The 20,256-nt window shown below is 45.1% G+C and overlaps 1 protein-coding gene across 2 annotated transcripts in view; it reads left to right on the top strand.

The window, feature by feature from the left end:
* Positions 1 to 400: 400 nt before the first annotated feature.
* Positions 401 to 20,256, top strand: part of LOC129860000 (tensin-1-like) — a gene marked incomplete in the record, with an annotated part of 130,876 nt that continues 111,020 nt past the window's right edge. The window contains 1 exon segment of one of the 2 annotated variants that reach the window (XM_055930309.1): positions 401 to 1,544. In XM_055930309.1, coding sequence (XP_055786284.1) covers positions 1,449 to 1,544 — 96 coding nt within the window. 2 annotated transcript variants of the gene reach the window in all.

Here is a 20,256-nt window from a genome sequence, read left to right as displayed (position 1 = left end):
TTTTGCTCTCCCTTTCTGTCTCTCCCTTTCTGTCTCTCAGTGTCTCTCTCTCTCTCTCTCTCTCTCTCTCTCTCTCTCTCTCTCTCTCTCTCTCTCTCTCTCTCTCTCTCTCTCTCTCTCTCTCTCTCTCTCTCTCTCTCTCTCTCTCTCTCTCTCAGTCTCTTTCTATGTTTGTGCTCTGCCTTCCTCTTCCCTTCTTCATCTTCTCTTCTTACTCACTTATCATCTCTTTCATTCTCTCCCTCGTACTCTCTCTCTTACACACACATTCTGCCTTCTGATTGCTCTCTCTTTCTCTTGCTGTATCTCTCTCTCTCTCTCTCTCTCTGTCTCTGTCTCTGTCTCTCTCTCTCTCTGTCTATCTCTCTCTCTCTCAATTCAATTAAATTAAATTTGCTTTATTGGCATAACGTAACAATGTACATATTGCTAAAGCTTACTTTGGAGATTTACAATATTAACATCATTAATAATTATAATCAATACTGTCAACGGGACAACAGTAACTACAATGACCAAGTCTCTCTCTCTCTCAATCTCTCTCTCTCTTAACCTCACACACAAACCAATGCATGCAAGCACACACGCATACACTAACCTCCACGAAACACATTCTCTCTCTCTATCTCTCCCTCTTTTTTCTCCCGCTTTTTATCTCTCCATACCGTTCTGTACCCAATACTCCCCCCTTCCGCCCCTCCTCTCTTTTACTCCTCCCCCTCCTCCCTCTCCGGGCTGTCTGAGTAAGTGCTGCAGCATCCTCACAGCGGAGTGTGTATGTGAGAGGAGTGTGTGAGTGGTGAGCACCGGGGATCTTGAACCAGAGGGGTTCCGTGTGAAGAGAAGGGCTCTTCTGTGCGTGTGCTTGCCGTGTGTGTTTGTGGGTGTGTGTGAGTGTGTGCGTTTTCTCGATCTATGCGTGCGAGCAAGTGAGCGTGTGTGTGACGACGCTGTCCTCGTTCTGCACCGACCGGACCCTCTCTCTCATCTCATCATGCAGCCGGCTGTGCTCATCTCACCGCTGTGACGACTGAGTGTCTAGACCAGGCTCTGGAGACTGAGAGAGAGAGACAGGCAGAGAGACCGACACACAGACAGACAGGCAGAGAGACAGATGGACTGTTGGTGGCGTGTGATGCTGTGATTCCTAGTGGAATAGAAGGGTCTCCTCTGCATGGGACACTGTTGTAAGCCCTCATTAAGTTAACGAATTGGAGACAGACAGGCAGACAGACAGACAGACAGACAGACAGCTCTCCGGTCGACTCGAAGGACCACCTCTCTTTCTGGGGTTTGGGATGTGCTGCTTCTGGATGGACTAGGAGAAAGGTCTCCTCTCTTTCTTCCCATCTCCTCCTCCTCTCCTGTCTTCCACGAGAGAGCGCTCAGTGAGGATCTGATCCTGGAGTGTAGAGAGATACAGAGGGCCTGACGGGACGCGAGGCAGCATGGCTCGTCTCAACTGGTGCCTGGCCGCTGTCATCAGCTGGGGCAAGTTCCTCTTTTCCTGCTTCTTCCCCCTACGGGGGGCCAAGAAAGACAAGGTAAGCCCGCACAATGAGGGGGACTGGGAGGGGGTCAGAGAGGGGGACGGGGAGGGGGTTGGAGAGGGGGACTGGGATGGGGTCGGAGAGGGGGACTGGGAGGGGGTCGGGGAGGGGGACTGGGAGGGGGTCGGGAGAGGGGGACTGGGAGGGGGTCGGAGAGGGGGACTGGGAGGGGGTCGGAGAGGGGGACTGGGAGGGGGTCGGAGAGGGGGACTGGGAGGGGGTCGGGGAGGGGGACTGGGAGGGGGTCGGGGAGGGGGACTGGGAGGGGGACGGGGAGGGGGTCGGGGAGGGGGACTGGGAGGGGGACGGGGAGGGGGAGAAGACGGAACAAGTACAATGGAATCATGGAACCACATTTTTTGTTTTATTATTTACACTTTACGTCGTCTGGTTCTTCATTTATTGCTTTTCATTGAGATCAGAACCTGTTACCAGAGAGATACCTGGGGAGATGAGAAGAGCAGGAGTCTAAAAAGGTGTCGTAGTTCCGTGTTTGTGCACCGGTATAATGGTCTTGGCGCTACACTGGCTTGAACATTGAGGAATATCTGTGTCAGCTAGCCAACCAGCTGGTGCGCCAACACTACAGATTAGTTTAGCACAATCTCACACAGCACGGCTGCTACACTACAGGTTGAGGAACAGCTAGTGGATGTTGCCCCTTTGCTCTGATTCAAGGTCAGTGTTGCTCTTCATCGCCAATGGTGAAGATTAGGATGGAGATAGAGAGGAACTGATCCTAGATTAGTGCTTAGGGGCAACTCACCCTTGGATCTGGAGAAATGGGTTGCTTGATGCAGATGTTACTTTGCTACCATACCTGAGTGTCCCGATGCATAGTGTCACCTTGTACGACTGCAGAACAGAGCAGAACAAGATTGGCATCTGCATTCAAGGTTTGCGTTCGCTAAAATAAAAATCGCTCAACCGTTGGCGTTTTACCAGCCGTATCATTTTACCGTTCGTTGCTTTTCTGGTCGGTATTTGTTCTTTATGGTTCGCTGGTTTTTCCAGGTCCGTAGTGGTTTGTATCTTGCAGGGGAATGTTTGGCAACAAAGGAGGAACGTATTTCCCTGACTGATGCTGGATCTTTAGTGGTGCGTTGTGTTGGTGGTTTCAGTCTTATTAGTCTGAATTGGACTGTGGTAATACAATGTCGCTGTCTGAAACACTGCACCACTCTTCTCTCTGCCCCTTCCTCTCTCTCTCTCTCTCTTTCTCTCTGTTATAGAGGATAATCAATCATGTGGTACAAGTCCCGTACGTCCAAACACAGTCTTCCCTTACACACGATAGAAAGTGTGTATGTGTGTGTTCATGCGTGTGCATATGTATGTGCGTGTGAGTGAGTGTGTGTTTGCAAGTGTGTGTGTGTGTGTGTGTGTGTGTGCATGTGCGTGTGCGTATGTGTGTGCGTATGTGTGTGCGGGAGCCTGAGGTGATCTTCTGATGACGAGTGACGGGATCTTTGTCAGAAGTGTTTGTGTGTAAAAGGCTGCTTTCAATGGCGGCTGGTGAACCGCAGGGCTAGTTATGTTTTGGTAGCACAAGCAGTTTTACGCATGAGCTGAACCAGCAGTCTTTTCTGATCTGTCTTCCCCAGTCATTATCTGCTGTATTGTATGTGCGCCAGTAGGGTTAGGAGAGCTTTTGGGGGCAGAGCCAGTTTTTTTTTTATGTCGTAGCTCGTTATCCAGTCCTGCGTCCCATATTTTTTGATGAACTTTCTATTTCATTCAGTTGCATTCATTTCTGTTCACTTTGAGCTATTACGATGTAACCGTCAACATTACTCATCCTCAACTGCTTTGTCCCAATTTCTTTTCGGAATCATATTTTTCTTCAGACCTTGAAATGGAATGACCTCATAATAAGAGCAGTACATCGATGGATTTAGGCTAAGTAGTGCACTATGTAGGGAATAGGGTGCCATTTGGGCGAAAGTATTAGTGTGAGTGGCTCTCCTCTCCAGCAGGCCAGGCTTGCCTCCCTGTATGAGCCCTGAGCACCTCCCCTGCAGCAGCTTGTTTTGTTCAGTAAGCCCTGGTGATGTGGAGGAGAGTTGGAGGAATAGAGGAATGGAGGAATACAGAAATAGAGGAATGGAGGAATGGAGGAATAGAGGAATGGAGGAATAGAGGAATGGAGGAATAGAGGAATGGAGGAATAGAGGAATGGAGGAATAGAGGAATAGAGGAATGGAGAAATAGAGGAATGGAGGAATAGAGGAATGGAGGAATAGAGGAATAGAGGAATAGAGGAATGGAGAAATAGAGGAATGGAGGAATGGAGAAATAGAGGAATGGAGGAATAGAGGAATAGAGAAATGGAGGAATGGAGGAATGGAGAGATGGAGGATGGAGCTCTCGGGGTAAAGCTTTGTCTCCTGCCTGCCTGTAGAGTACTGCTGCCTGCCTGTAGAGTACTGCTGCCTGCCTGTAGAGTACTGCTGCCTGCCTGTAGAGTACTGCTGCCTGCCTGCTTTCTGCAGCCCGCCGTGTACCCCCCTCCTCGCCCTGTACCCCCCCTGGCTGCACCCCCTTCCTCCCCCTGTACCCCCTCCCCCCTATCTGTACCCCCCCTCCTCCCCTTATACCCCCCTCGCCCATAGCTGTACCCCCTCCTCCCTAGCTGCACCCCCTCCACCCCCCCTGTATCCCCCTCCTCCCCCTGTACCCCCTCCACCCTATCTGTACCCCCCCTCCTCCCCTTATACCCCCCTCGCCCATAGCTGTACCCCCTCCTCCCTAGCTGCACCCTCTCCACCCCCCCTGTATCCCCCTCCTCCCCCTGTACCCCCTCCACCATAGCTGCACCCCCCTCCACCCCCTGTATCCCCCCTCTCCCCCTGTGCCACCTCCTCCCTAGCTGTAACCCCCCTCCCCTGCCGCAGCTCCTTATCTCCATGTCCCCGCGCCCCCCTAACTCCCCTCCCACACACACACAGGTGCGTGCACAACACGAATGCACACACACAAGCACTCACTCAGGTGAGTGCACTCACACACATGGGCGCACATGGATGCACACACACACACACACACACACACACACACACACACACACACACACACACACACACACACACACACACACACACACACACACACACACACACACACACACACACAGACAATCCAGTGGTTCTCAACCAAAGCGTACATACAGTGGAGCGAAAAAGTATTTAGTCAGCCACCAATTGTGCAAGTTCTCCCACTTAAAAAGATGAGAGAGGCCTGTAATTTTCATCATAGGTACACTTCAACTATGACAGACAAAATGAGTAAAAAAAATCCAGAAAATCACATTGTAGGATTTTTAATGAATTTATTTGCAAATTATGGTGGAAAATAAGTATTTGGTCAATAACAAAAGTTTATCTCAATACTTTGTTATATACTCTTTGTTGGCAATGACAGAGGTCAAACGTTTTCTGTAAGTCTTCACAAGGTTTTCACACACTGTTGCTGGTATTTTGGCCCATTCCTCCATGCAGATCTCCTCTAGAGCAGTGATGTTTTGGGGCTGTTGCTGGGCAACACGGACTTTCAACTCTCTCCAAAGATTTTCTATGGGGTTGAGATCTGGAGACTGGCTAGGCCACTCCAGGACCTTGAAATGCTTCTTACGAAGCCACTCCTTCGTTGCCCGCGCATTGTGTTTGGGATCATTGTCATCATGAAAGACCCAGCCACGTTTCATCTTCAATGCCTTTGCTGATGGAAGGAGGTTTCCACTCAAAATCTCACGATACATGGCCCCATTCATTCTTTCCTTTACACGGATCAGTCGTCCTGAACCCTTTTCAGAAAAACAGTCCCAAAGCATGATGTTTCCACCCCCATGCTTCACAGTAGGTATGGTGTTCTTTGGATGCAACTCAGCATTCTTTGTCCTCCAAACACGACGAGTTGAGTTTTTACCAAAAAGTTCTATTTTGGTTTCATCTGACCATATGACATTCTCCCAATCTTCTTCTGGATAATCCAAATGCTCTCTAGCAAACTTCAGATGGGCCTGGACATGTACTGGCTTAACCTGTCTAGGATCAGCGTGGCGCTAGCGGCACACCCACCCCCCCCCCACTGAAAAACCAGTGCCGCGAAATTCAAAAAAAATATTTTTTTAAAATATTTAACTTTCACACATTAAAGTCCAATACAGCTAATGAAAGACACAGATCTTGTGAATCCAGTCAACATTTCCGATTTTTAAAATGTTTTACAGGGAAGACACAATATGTAAAGATGTACATCTATTACCTAAAAACACATTAGCATAATCCACCATCTTTTATTTGTCCACCAACACCAGTAGCCATCACCAATTCGGCTAAACTAAGATATTTATAGCCCCTAACCAACAAAAAAACTCATTAGATGACAGTCTGATAACATATTTATGGTATGGGATAGGTTTTGTTAGAAAAAAGTGCATATTTCAGGTAGATGGCATAGTTTACAATTGCACCCACCATCACAAATGGACTAGAATAATTACAATGAGCAACGTGTTTACCTAACTACTAATCATCAAACATTTCGTAAAAATACACAGCATACACGAATCGAAAGACACAGATCCTGTGAATACAGACAATATTTCAGATTTTCTAAGTGTCTTACAGCGAAAACACAATAAATCGTTATATTAGCTTAGCACATAGCAATTAGCAGCCCAGCATTGATTCTAGCCAAAGTGAGCGATAAAAGTCAACATCGCCAAAAGATATTAATTTTTTCACTAACCTTCTCAGAATTCTTCCGATGACACTCCTGTAACATCACATTACAACATGCATATACAGTTTGATCGAAAATGTTTATATTTAGCCACCAAAATCATGGTTAGACAATGTGAAATGTAGACAGGCTGGTCAGAAAATGTCCTTGCGCCACTTAGACAGTGATCTACTCTTATACATAAATACTCATAAACGTGACTAAAAAATATAGGGTGGACAGGGATTGATAGACAATTTAATTCTTAATACAATTGCGGAATTACATTTTTTAATTTATCCTTACTTTTCAATACAGTTTGCGCCAAGCGAAGCTACGTCAAAAAACATGGCGTCCTAAGCCACTAAAATGTTTCGACAGAAACACGATTTATCATAATAAAAATGTCCTACCTTGAGCTGTTCTTCCATCAGTATCTTGGGCAAAGGATCCTTTCTTGGGAGAAATCGTCTTTTGGTGGAAAGCTGTCCTCTTGCCATGTGGAAATGTCAACTGCGTTCGGGATGAACTGAAAAGCGTGCCCAACTTTTCACATCGTTGCAAAAATAAATGTCCCAAAATCGCACTAAACGGATATAAATTGCTATAAAACGCTTTAAATTAACTACCTTATGATGTTTTTAACTCCTATAACGAGTGAAAAGATGACCGGAGAAATATAACAGGCTAAACTAACGCTTGGAACAGGTGCGCGCCGGGGTCCTCTAGGCTCATGACGCAGCTCCCAAAGAATGACTAGCTTCAGGGTTTTTTGATTTGTAGGGCCTGTGAACGCGCAATCGACCCCGTTGGAATCGTCATCACGTAAAGGCATCCAGGGGAAGACGTAAGAAGTGTCCGTATAGTCATAGCAACGACAGTGCCCTTTTAAATGACTTCAGAACAGTGGCCAACATTTCTCAAATCTGACTCCATGTCAGGGAAATTGCTGTAGAATGGGCTCTGTTCCACTTAGAGACAAAATTTCAACTCCTATAGAAACTATAGACTGTTTTCTATCCAATAATAATAATAATATGCATATTGTACGATCAAGGATTTTGTGGGAAGCCGTTTAAAAAATTAGCTACATTAGCATAAATAGTCTAAACAGCGCCCCCATCCCCAACAGGTTAAGCAGGGGACACGTCTGGCACTGCAGGATTTGAGTCCCTGGCGGCGTAGTGTGTTACTGATGGTAGGCTTTGTTACTTTGGTCCCAACTCGCTGCAGGTCATTCACTAGGTCACCCCATGTGGTTCTGAGATTTTTGCTCACCGTTCTTGTGATCATTTCGACCCCACAGGGTGAGATCTTGCGTGGAGCCCCAGATCGAGGGATATTATCAGTGGTCTTGTATGTCTTCCATTTCCTAATAATTGCTCCCACAGTTGATTTCTTCAAACCAAGCTGCTTACCTATTGCAGATTCAGTCTTCCCAGCCTGGTGCAGGTCTACAATTTTGTTTCTGGTGTCCTTTGACAGCTCTTTGGTCTTGGCCATAGTGGAGTTTGGAGTGTGACTGTTTGAGGTTGTGGACAGGTGTCTTTTATACTGATAACAAGTTCAAACAGGTGCCATTAATACAGGTAACGAGTGGAGGACAGAGGAGCCTCTTAAAGAAGAAGTTACAGGTCTGTGAGAGCCAGAAATCTTACTTGTTTGTAGGTGACCAAATACTTATTTTCCACCATAATTTGCAAATAAATTCATTAAAAATCCTACAATGTGATTTTCTGGATTTTTTCCCCTCATTTTGTCTGTCATAGTTGAAGTGTACCTATGATGAAAATTACAGGCCTCTCATCTTTTTAAGTGGTAGAACTTGCACAATTGGTGGCTGACTAAATACTTTTTTGCCCCACTGTATATCCTGCCTCCCTATTCCTACATCATCTATAACTGTCTATCAAGCTCCACCCTAATACCTTACCCCTGTACTTACTGTACCTTCTAACCCTCAAGTCACATGATACCCCCTCCCTAATATAGGCTACATCCATCTGGTTTATATCAACAGTAACACCCTGGCCCTTTCTTTACCCCCATGTGAATATGACTGTTTACATCAACAGTAACACCCTGGCCCTTTCTTTACCCCCATGTGAATATGACTGTTTACATCAACAGTAACACCCTGGCCCTTTCTTTACCCCCATGTGAATATGACTGTTTACATCAACAGTAACACCCTGGCCCTTTCTTTACCCCCATGTGAATATGACTGTTTACATCAACAGTAACACCCTGGCCCTTTCTTTACCCCCATGTGAATATGACTGTTTACATCAACAGTAACACCCTGGCCCTTTCTTTACCCCATGTGAATATGACTGTTTACATCAACAGTAACACCCTGGCCCTTTCTTTACCCCCATGTGAATATGACTGTTTATATCAACAGTAACACCCTGGCCCTTTCTTTACCCCCATGTGAATATGACTGTTTACATCAACAGTAACACCCTGGCCCTTCCTTTACCCCCATGTGAATATGACTGTTTACATCAACAGTAACACCCTGGCCCTTTCTTTACCCCCATGTGGATATGACTGTTTATTTCACTATCCATCTGTCTTCACTTCTCCTCCTACAACGATATACTGTGTAGTCCCTAGCCTGTAGCCCCTAGCCCCTATAGTCCCTAGTCTCTATAGCCCCTAGTCCCTATAGCCCTAAACCCCTAGCCTATAGCCCCTAGTCCCTACAGCCCCTAGTCCCTATAGCCCTAAGCTTATAGCCCCTAAGCCCCTAGCCTATAGCCCCTAGTCCCTATAGCCCTAAGCCGCTAACCTATAGCCCCTAGTCCCTATAGCCCTAAGCCGCTAGCCTATAGCCCCTAGACCCTATTGCCCCTAGTCCCTATAGCCCTAAGCCTAGCCTGTAGCCCCTAGCCCCTATAGCCCAGAGCTCCTATAGCCCCCTGTCCCTATAGCCCATAGCCCCTATAGCCCCCAGTCCCTATAGCCCATATCCCCTATAGCCCCCTGTCCCTATAGCCCATATCCCCTATAGCCCCCAGTCCCTATAGCCTGTAGCCCCTATAGCCCCCAGTCCTTATAGCCCTTAGCCCATAGCCCCCAGCCCTTATAGCTCTTAGCCCATAGCCCCTGGAGCCCCCAGATCTTATAGCCTGTAGCCCCTATAGCCCCCAGTCCCCATAGCCTGTAGCCCCTATAGCCCCAGTCCTTATAGCCCTTAACCCATAGCCCCCAGTCCTTATAGCTCTTAGCCCATAGCCCCTGGAGCCCCCAGTTCTTATAGCCCTTAGCCCATAGTCCCTATAGCCCCCAGTCCTTATAGCCCTTAGCCCATAGCCCCTATAGCCCCAAGTCCCTATAGACCCCAGTCCTTATAGCCCTTAGCCCATAGCCCTATAGCCCCCAGTCCTTATAGCCCTTAGCCCATAGCCCCTATAGCCCCAAGTCCCTATAGACCCCAGTCCTTATAGCCCTTAGCCCATAGTCCCTATAGCCCCCAGTCCCTATAGCCCCCAGACACTATAGCCCCCAGTCCCTATAGCCCCTAGTCCCTATAGCCTATAGCCCCTATTCCAATGTAAAAGGCTACACCAGTAACTGTTCCAATGTAAAAGGGTACATCAGTAACTGTTCCAATGCTACATCAGTAACTGTTCCAATGCTACATCAGTAACTGTTCCAATGCTACATCAGTAACTGTTCCAATGCTACATCAGTAACTGTTCCAATGCTACATCAGTAACTGTTCCAATGCTACATCAGTAACTGTTCCAATGCTACATCAGTAACTGTTCCAATGCTACATCAGTAACTGTTCCAAGGCTACATCAGTAACTGTTCCAATGCTACATCAGAAACTGTTCCAAGGCTACATCAGTAACTGTTCCAATGCTACATCAGAAACTGTTCTAATGCTACATCAGTAACTGTTCCAAGGCTACATCAGTAACTGTTCTAATGCTACATCAGTAACTGTTCCAATGCTACATCAGTAACTGTTCCAAGGCTACATCAGTAACTGTTCTAATGCTACATCAGTAACTGTTCCAATGCTACATCAGTAACTGTTCCAATGCTACATCAGAAACTGTTCCAATGCTACATCAGTAACTGTTCCAATGCTACATCAGTAACTGTTCCAATGCTACATCAGTAACTGTTCCAAGGCTACATCAGTAACTGTTCCAATGCTACATCAGTAACTGTTCCAATGCTACATCAGAAACTGTTCCAATGCTACATCAGTAACTGTTCCAATGCTACATCAGTAACTGTTCCAATGCTACATCAGTAACTGTTCCAAGGCTACATCAGTAACTGTTCTAATGCTACATCAGTAACTGTTCCAATGTTACATCAGAAACTGTTCCAATGCTACATCAGAAACTGTTCCAATGCTACATCAGAAACTGTTCCAATGCTACATCAGTAACTGTTCTAAGGCTACATCAGTAACTGTTCTAATGCTACATCAGTAACTGTTCCAATGTAAAAGGCTACATCAGTAACTGTTCCAATGCTACATCAGTAACTGTTCCAAGGCTACATCAGTAACTGTTCCAATGCTACATCAGAAACTGTTCCAAGGCTACATCAGTAACTGTTCCAATGCTACATCAGTAACTGTTCCAAGGCTACATCAGTAACTGTTCTAATGCTACATCAGTAACTGTTCCAATGCTACATCAGTAACTGTTCCAATGCTACATCAGTAACTGTTCCAATGCTACATCAGTAACTGTTCCAATGCTACATCAGTAACTGTTCTAATGCTACATCAGTAACTGTTCCAATGTAAAAGGCTACATCAGTAACTGTTCCAATGCTACATCAGTAACTGTTCCAATGCTACATCAGTAACTGTTCCAATGCTACATCAGTAACTGTTCCAAGGCTACATCAGTAACTGTTCCAATGCTACATCAGTAACTGTTCCAATGCTACATCAGTAACTGTTCTAAGGCTACATCAGTAACTGTTCCAATGTAAAAGGCTACATCAGTAACTGTTCCAATGCTACATCAGAAACTGTTCTAATGCTACATCAGTAACTGTTCCAAGGCTACACCAGTAACTGTTCTAATGCTACATCAGTAACTGTTCCAATGCTACATCAGTAACTGTTCCAAGGCTACATCAGTAACTGTTCTAATGCTACATCAGTAACTGTTCCAAGGCTACATCAGTAACTGTTCCAATGCTACATCAGAAACTGTTCTAATGCTACATCAGTAACTGTTCCAAGGCTACACCAGTAACTGTTCTAATGCTACATCAGTAACTGTTCCAATGCTACATCAGTAACTGTTCCAAGGCTACATCAGTAACTGTTCCAATGCTACATCAGTAACTGTTCCAATGCTACATCAGAAACTGTTCCAATGCTACATCAGTAACTGTTCCAATGCTACATCAGTAACTGTTCCAATGCTACATCAGTAACTGTTCCAAGGCTACATCAGTAACTGTTCTAATGCTACATCAGTAACTGTTCCAATGCTACATCAGTAACTGTTCCAATGCTACATCAGAAACTGTTCCAATGCTACATCAGAAACTGTTCCAATGCTACATCAGAAACTGTTCCAATGCTACATCAGTAACTGTTCTAAGGCTACATCAGTAACTGTTCTAATGCTACATCAGTAACTGTTCCAATGTAAAAGGCTACATCAGTAACTGTTCCAATGCTAAATCAGTAACTGTTCCAAGGCTACATCAGTAACTGTTCCAATGCTACATCAGAAACTGTTCCAAGGCTACATCAGTAACTGTTCCAATGCTACATCAGTAACTGTTCCAATGCTACATCAGAAACTGTTCCAATGCTACATCAGTAACTGTTCCAATGCTACATCAGTAACTGTTCCAATGCTACATCAGTAACTGTTCCAAGGCTACATCAGTAACTGTTCCAATGCTACATCAGTAACTGTTCCAATGCTACATCAGAAACTGTTCCAATGCTACATCAGTAACTGTTCCAATGCTACATCAGTAACTGTTCCAATGCTACATCAGTAACTGTTCCAAGGCTACATCAGTAACTGTTCTAATGCTACATCAGTAACTGTTCCAATGCTACATCAGTAACTGTTCCAATGCTACATCAGAAACTGTTCCAATGCTACATCAGAAACTGTTCCAATGCTACATCAGAAACTGTTCCAATGCTACATCAGTAACTGTTCTAAGGCTACATCAGTAACTGTTCTAATGCTACATCAGTAACTGTTCCAATGTAAAAGGCTACATCAGTAACTGTTCCAATGCTACATCAGTAACTGTTCCAAGGCTACATCAGTAACTGTTCCAATGCTACATCAGAAACTGTTCCAAGGCTACATCAGTAACTGTTCCAATGCTACATCAGTAACTGTTCCAAGGCTACATCAGTAACTGTTCTAATGGAACATCAGTAACTGTTCCAATGCTACATCAGTAACTGTTCCAATGCTACATCAGTAACTGTTCCAATGCTACATCAGTAACTGTTCCAATGCTACATCAGTAACTGTTCTAATGCTACATCAGTAACTGTTCCAATGTAAAAGGCTACATCAGTAACTGTTCCAATGCTACATCAGTAACTGTTCCAATGCTACATCAGTAACTGTTCCAATGCTACATCAGTAACTGTTCCAAGGCTACATCAGTAACTGTTCCAATGCTACATCAGTAACTGTTCCAATGCTACATCAGTAACTGTTCTAAGGCTACATCAGTAACTGTTCCAATGTAAAAGGCTACATCAGTAACTGTTCCAATGCTACATCAGTAACTGTTCCAATGCTACATCAGTAACTGTTCCAATGCTACATCAGTAACTGTTCCAATGCTACATCAGTAACTGTTCCAAGGCTACATCAGTAACTGTTCCAATGCTACATCAGTAACTGTTCCAAGGCTACATCAGTAACTGTTCCAATGCTACATCAGTAACTGTTCCAATGCTACATCAGTAACAGTCCTGCAACAGAAAAAACGATATAGTTACATTACAGCTGTAACATTACAGCTCTGGATGACTAATGCTAAATGACTAAAATGTAAATGTTAAGGAAATGGAACATATCTTAACATGAAACTGTAAGTAGAGTTGTTGTAGCGTTCAGCGTTGGCTGTTAGTTTCAGTCTCTCTGTCTCCACTTTCCCTCCTCTGTTTCTCTCCTTCATGTCTGATGGAGATGGAGAACTTTGAGGACAGGCACAATGCAGAATGCTGCTTCTTCACTACACTGGCCCTGGTTTCCTGCCTACCGCAGGCAGTTTATCAGACACCTCACCTCCACCCACCTATCCTCTCTCAGGACCCCACTCTGGGGAGCCACTGTCTACTCCTGCAGGGTTTTATTCCAACCCAGCAATAGGCCTAGTAGGGCGGGAGCAAAACCCTGCACAACCAGTAGCTTTGGCAAAATGTGTAACATGTATAAAATCATTAAAATAGGTTGAACAACAAGATGTTGATGTCTGTGACGTGGCGTTGTTGGCTGTAGAGTGGGAGTGGAATAGTATGGCATCGACTCCACTCGCCTCCAAGGCTCTCATAAAGGTGTTCTGTAGTCATGGCAACACTGCTCATACTAGTACCAGACTGTTGATTCTACTATGGAGGAGATGGGATGTGTGTGTACGTGTGTTTCCGTGTACTGTGTAGTAAGATTTATTTCTGCATGTCGGTATAGGCATGTGTTAATCCTGCATTGGCTCTCATTTCCTCTCCTCCACCCCTGCTCTTCTCTCTTTCTCTCCCTCTCTCCTCTCTCTCCTCCGTACGATCCAAGCACTCCTCTCCACTCATTTAACTAATGTCCCCCAGGGTCGTAAATTCACCAAAGGCAAAAAACACAGGCAGCTAAAGGAGTAAAGGGTGATGGGGAACCTGTCAGATGAATAGGAGCCTTTTCTTCAAGGACCAGCTTGCCCAACGAATACATATCAGCTCCTCATACATTCCTGGTTATTTATCACACGTTGTAGATCTCTCAGCATTCACAGACGTTTGAGTAATGTTCGTTTTGCGTTGTGTGAGCTGGATGATATCTGGCCGGGGATTTGCAGACTCGTCCCTTATGGCGAATGAATGCGTGGTAGCAGAGTGATGGATGTTTTGTTATTCCTGCGTTAAAGCGGTAATGTGATGGAATCTCCAGCCGAGGGAGATGAGACTGCACCACCACTGTAGCTGGAGCTGGAGCTTTCACTCTACTCCCAGGATGACCAAGTCTATATCCCACATGGCAACCCTATTCCCTATGTAGTGAACCACTTTTAATGGTCTCTGGTCAAAAGTAGTGCGCTATATAGGGAATAGGTTGCCATGTGGGACACAGTAAAATACTTATGTCTGTCCGAAATGACAGCCTATTGCCTTGTAGTGCCCTACTTTTGACCAGGGCCCATAAGTCTGCCATGGGGTCAGGGTTGGTGTCACGTTATGGCGCACACCTGTGCATCATCAGACTCACCTGGACTCCATCACCTCCCTGATTAACTGCCCTTTATATGTCACTCCTTTTGGTTCCTTCCAGTCGTCATTGTTTCTATTCCAGTGTCATGTCGGTGCGTTGTTTGTGTTTCTTGTTTTGTATTTAGTTGCGTTTATTAAAACTCACTTCCTGAACTTGCTTCCTGACAGTCAGCTCACACGCTACAGTTGGGCCTACCTAGCAACACCCTTACATGCTTCTGAGGGTCACTCTGAAAGGACATTCCTATCTCTTTCTCTCTCTCATGGGCTTTATTGGCATGAGAAACATATGTTTACATTGCCAAAGCAAATGAAATACATCATCAAAAATGAACAGTAAACATTACACTCACAAAAGTTTCAAGTGTCATATTATGGGTATGTGCAATGTTTAAACGATGTGCAAATAGTTAAAGTACAAAAAGGAAAATAAATCAACATAAATATGGGTTGTATTTACAATGGGGATTGTTCTTCACTGGTTGCCCTTGTCGGGACTTGACTGTAACATTCATTTGAAGACTGTTATTTATCTAATCAACTAACTATGTTTAATTGTTACCCGATTAAATGAATCATGCAACAATTAACTCATTAGGATCTGGGGCACCACAAGTGCGGTTCTTTAAAGAGTTACCATCTCCTGAATTCAACTCCAAAAGGTCTTTACCTATCACATCTATAAACAGTCAACCTATTCATCATAACCTCGTATCATATCATCATTCGGAACAGTCATAACCTCCTTGCATCTACAAAAACCTTATGATTCAGTACTACACAGATTGGTTTAATTATTTACTAGATAATTAAATGGGAACACAGGATTAACATACACACTCCACACCGGTTACTGCCTTGAGACTTAATATGCTGAAAACAGGTCCCTAGTGGAATGACAACAACATGGCTGCTTGTTAATGAAGAGATGGAGAGGGAGAGAGAGAGGGACAGAGACACTTAACATTGGTACATTCAGAAACTACTCTCACTTACAGTAACCATATACTTTGCACACGAACCGCCACCTGCTTTGAGTAATAAATCATGAATGTATTTATGTGAAATGCCTGGGTTCGCCGGGGATCTCTCGGTGGACAGGGCCGCCTTGGAAAGGGGGTTGGGCCTTTTCGCGGCATGCTTGTAAGGCTCTGATTGTCCAAAAGGATTCTGTTGTTGTCCTTCTTTGTAGCTGCCCGGTATCTGGTGACTTGTCGTGTAGTCCTGAACAGACCTACAGAGTCGTGTAGTCCTGAAGATGCTTCTTTGAAGATCGATGGTTCCCCAGTGGGGTGATGAGAGTAGCGTAATACAATGGTTTGAACAGAGTAGTAGAATGGTCCTACTTAAATTCGCTTTCTAGATACTTTACTCAGGACAGCTAATCAGCCGTACCAGTGATTGTCCAGGAGGTGAGTTAATCTTCTCCACCCCGTGTTGAGATTCTAAGTTCAAGCCAATTTAAACGTGCAGCTGCATCTTCATGCTTTTCTGGTCTGATGTGTTTTTTCTTAACCCGTCATATATACCTTTTGCCCAGAAGGGGCGGTTCTGGCAGGCTGACATGCTCTCTGACCTCACTTCGGGGAGGTGACTACTCACGGTGCACAACGCGTAGTATGGAAACTTCATATATGTAGTGGGTATACTTTCCAAGTTACAGTAATTCCTTTATAACATTTTTAATGACATCACAAAATAACAAACAAAATTACATTAGTGTTCTATAGATCGCCTCTGACCATTCCCTACGTTCTACATTAGAAATATTGTTCCAGTATTCTCTTTTGAACTTGTTAGAGTTTCAGCGGGAAAAAGGTCTGTTGAGACAAAGCACATTCCTTTGGTGAATTTGGAGAGCACAGGCCTGGATCTTCTCCGTTGATTTACAACAGGACTAGAGTTGTTAATCCCCACGAGTTCTTTCCTTCCCCCTCTACTGGTGAGAGGGGGTCTGATTGAAGTTATTCATTGCAAACCTGATCTGACATATTTGGATTCTCGTGTACAGTCATGACACCCTTTTCTTGTGGCAACAGGTCACAAATATTGCTGCTGGCACGCTGTGATATTTCACCCAAAAGATATGGGAGTTTATCAAAATTGTAATTGCTTTTGAATTCTTTGTTGGTCTGTGTAATCTGAGGGAATATGTGTCTCTAATATGGTCATCCATTTGGCAGGAGGTTAGGAAGTGCAGCTCAGTTTCCACCTCATTTTGTGGGCGGTGTGCACATAGCCTGTCTTTTCTTGAGAACTAAGTCTGCCTACAGCGGCCTCTCTCAATAGCAAGGCTATGCTCACTGAATCTGTACATAGTCAAAGCTTTCCTTAAGTTTGGGTCAGTCACAGTGGTTAGGTATTCTGCCACTGTGTACTCTCTTCAAATAGCATTCCAGTTTGTTCTCTCTCTCTCTCTTTCTCTCTCTCTCTCTCTCTCTCTGTCTCTCTCTCTCTCTCTCTCTCTCTCGCTCTCTCTCTCTCTCTCTCTCTCTCGCTCTCTCTCTCTGAGAGGAATAGAACACACACACATGTCCCAGAAGGAGAAGAAAAGGCTTTACTCTGTGTGTGTGTGTGTGTGTGACTTTGTGTGTGTGTCTCTTTGGCTTTATAATCTATATTGATTTGACAGAGCCAGGACAAAGCCACCTAGAGAGACATACATGGACTAAGTCTTTCCCTCACAAGCAATAGCTGAAGTGTGTGTGCGTGTGTGTGTGTGGGTGTGTGTGGGTGTGTAGCGCACCCTACCACTGCCAGTGTCTGCAGTGATCAGCGGGACAGCAGAACGTGGGAGGAGTAGAAGCTAGAAGAGAAGGAGTTAGTAAACGAGGCTGAGGGGAAATTGGAACTGTGACAGTGTATTTAATGTATTGTGGCTTTGCTTTGAGTCACGTTTCAACCTTGAGACTCCACAGTTCTGTCTTTCAATTGAGTCAGTAGAAACCTTTTCAGAAACACTCTGTAACACAGGGACATATACCTGGGCCTGTATATCCACAAAGCCTCTCAGAGGAGGAGCACTGATCTGGGATCAGTTTTCAGATCATAATTAATACGATTATATGGACAGATCCTAGATCAGCGCTCCTACTCTGAGATGCTTAATGAATACGGGTCCTGCTCAGTGCACACAGCCAGCAGTTCAGCATTAGTCTGTCTATAGACAGTAGTTTGGTCTAACAGCAGTGGGAGAAGAGGAAGATTGGAGAGGAACTGTTCCTGTTGTGGTACTACCAGAAAAATTAAGAGAGAGAGAGAATAATTGATCTAACAAAACATTGAATAGAGTGTGATACTGAACATGAGGAGAATACTTAAAGTCATTTCCACTAGAGGCTGCTGTGAACATGGTCTAGACTTTAGACAGGCGCTCAGTGGTTATCCAAGTAGCCCCTTAGCCCAGATCCAGGATCACATTAACCAACCACAACTTCCTAAGTGTAACCATTAGGAATATGTAGAAATTGCCCCAAACAATGGTTAATGTCATACGTTGGGGTTTATGGTAGAATCTGATCCTAGAACTGCGTTTAGGGGTAACTTCTACCTTGTTCTAATCATTACAGACATAACATTACCTGAAGAAAATGTGTGTGCTTTCTTGTCTTAAAATAGTGAAGTAGTGGGGGTCAAACAAAGCTTTGTAGTAGTGGTAGTGACTGGTAGTAGTAATGGTACACTTAAACACAGATCTAAGATCAGATTACCATAACCCCACTCTCTCATACATTCTCTCATTCATACACTGCACAGGTGGCTGGTGGCTTCTTAATTGGGGAAGACGGGCATCTTAAATGACTTGAACGGCATTAACGGAATGGCATCAAACACATGGCTTCCATCTGTTTCATACACATCCTGTTCACTCCATTCCAGCCATTATCCTTCCCTCACCAGCCTCCTGTGATATATTGGCTGTGTCAGGTTCTCCATAGTCATGGAGATGTCTATCTGAGTGATGAAAAGCAACAGGGATCAATAGCTACAGTCAGAAAAAGGTTGTGCTGTGAATGAATTGGCCCTGCGCCCTGTGGGGATCAGGTAGCCGCATTGATGTGATGTGTATTCATCACTAATATAATGCTGATACAACACTGATGGATCACTGATGCTATGTGTGTGTGTGTGTGTGTGTGTGTGTGTGTGTGTGTGTGTGTGTGTGTGTGTGTGTGTGTGTGTGTGTGTGTGTGTGTGTGTGTGTGTGTGTGTGTGTGTGTGTGTGTGTGCGTGCGCACGCAGCAGCCACCTCCACTCATCAGTTGGAATATCTCTGCCTCATCATTCTTGGCGACCCACTATCGGCATTGTCACATCGTCAATGCTGCCACACAACATTCAGGTCAACACAGTCACTGCCTCTCTAAACATTCACTTACTGCTGACCCATTACAGCTGATCCTCTGTTTACCTCATAGTGGGCAGGTGACGACTGGGCTTGGGAGAGCTGATCCTAGATCAGATTGAAGGTAACCACAGCAAACAGGAAGTCGAGGAGAGGGTATGTGTGAAAAGCTCTATTGTAGCCTACATGGATTCCTCCAACACTGAGGCAGGATGTGTCTGTGGGACTCACTGAGAGGACAAAGCAGTGGTGTTGGTGTTGAACCAGCAGTAGTTTTTCACCAGCGAAGCATAGGCCTGAGGTAACAATATGGTACTGATCGCTTGTCTTTTATAGAAGGGACTAGGGACCATAGAATAAGATTACAGGAGGTGACTCCCCATGCTGTCAAACTGTGAGGGGGTAAGGCAATGGAGGAGGAGAGGAGAGGAGGAGAGGGGGGAGAGAAGGGAGGAGAGGGGGGAGAGAAGAGGAAAGAGAAAGGAGAGTAGAGAGGGAGAAGAGAGGAAGCAAATAAAAAATTCAAGTGACATTAGCACAGACATGAGCGAGCATACTTGCAGGAGGAGGACAGAGAAGAGATGGAGGGAAAGAGAGAGAGGTGAAGCATGGAAAGAAGGGATGGAGGGAAAGAGAGAGAGGTGAAGCATGGAAAGAAGGGATGGAGGGAAAGAGAGAGAGGTGAAGCATGGAAAGAAGAGATGGAGGGAAAGAGAGAGAGGTGAAGCATGGAAAGAAGGGATGGAGGGAAAGAGAGAGAGGTGAAGCATGGAAAGAAGAGATGGAGGGAAAGAGAGAGAGGTGAAGCATGGAAAGAAGGGATGGAGGGAAAGAGAGAGAGGTGAAGCATGGAAAGAAGAGATGGAGGGAAAGAGAGAGAGGTGAAGCATGGAAAGAAGATATGGAGGGAAAGAGAGAGAGGTGAAGCATGGAAAGAAGGGATGGAGGGAAAGAGAGAGAGGTGAAGCATGGAAAGAAGGGACGGAGGGAAAGAGAGAGAGGTGAAGCATGGAAAGAAGGGACGGAGGGAAAGAGAGAGAGGTGAAGCATGGAAAGAAGGGATGGAGGGAAAGAGAGAGAGGTGAAGCATGGAAAGAAGGGATGGAGGGAAAGAGAGAGAGGTGAAGCATGGAAAGAAGGGATGGAGGGAAAGAGAGAGAGGTGAAGCATGGAAAGAAGGGACG

The sequence above is a fragment of the Salvelinus fontinalis genome, chromosome 7 (genome assembly GCF_029448725.1).
Source record: "Salvelinus fontinalis isolate EN_2023a chromosome 7, ASM2944872v1, whole genome shotgun sequence".
Classification (NCBI taxonomy): Eukaryota; Metazoa; Chordata; class Actinopteri; order Salmoniformes; family Salmonidae; genus Salvelinus; species Salvelinus fontinalis.
This window is presented reverse-complemented; position numbering and strand designations above follow the sequence as displayed.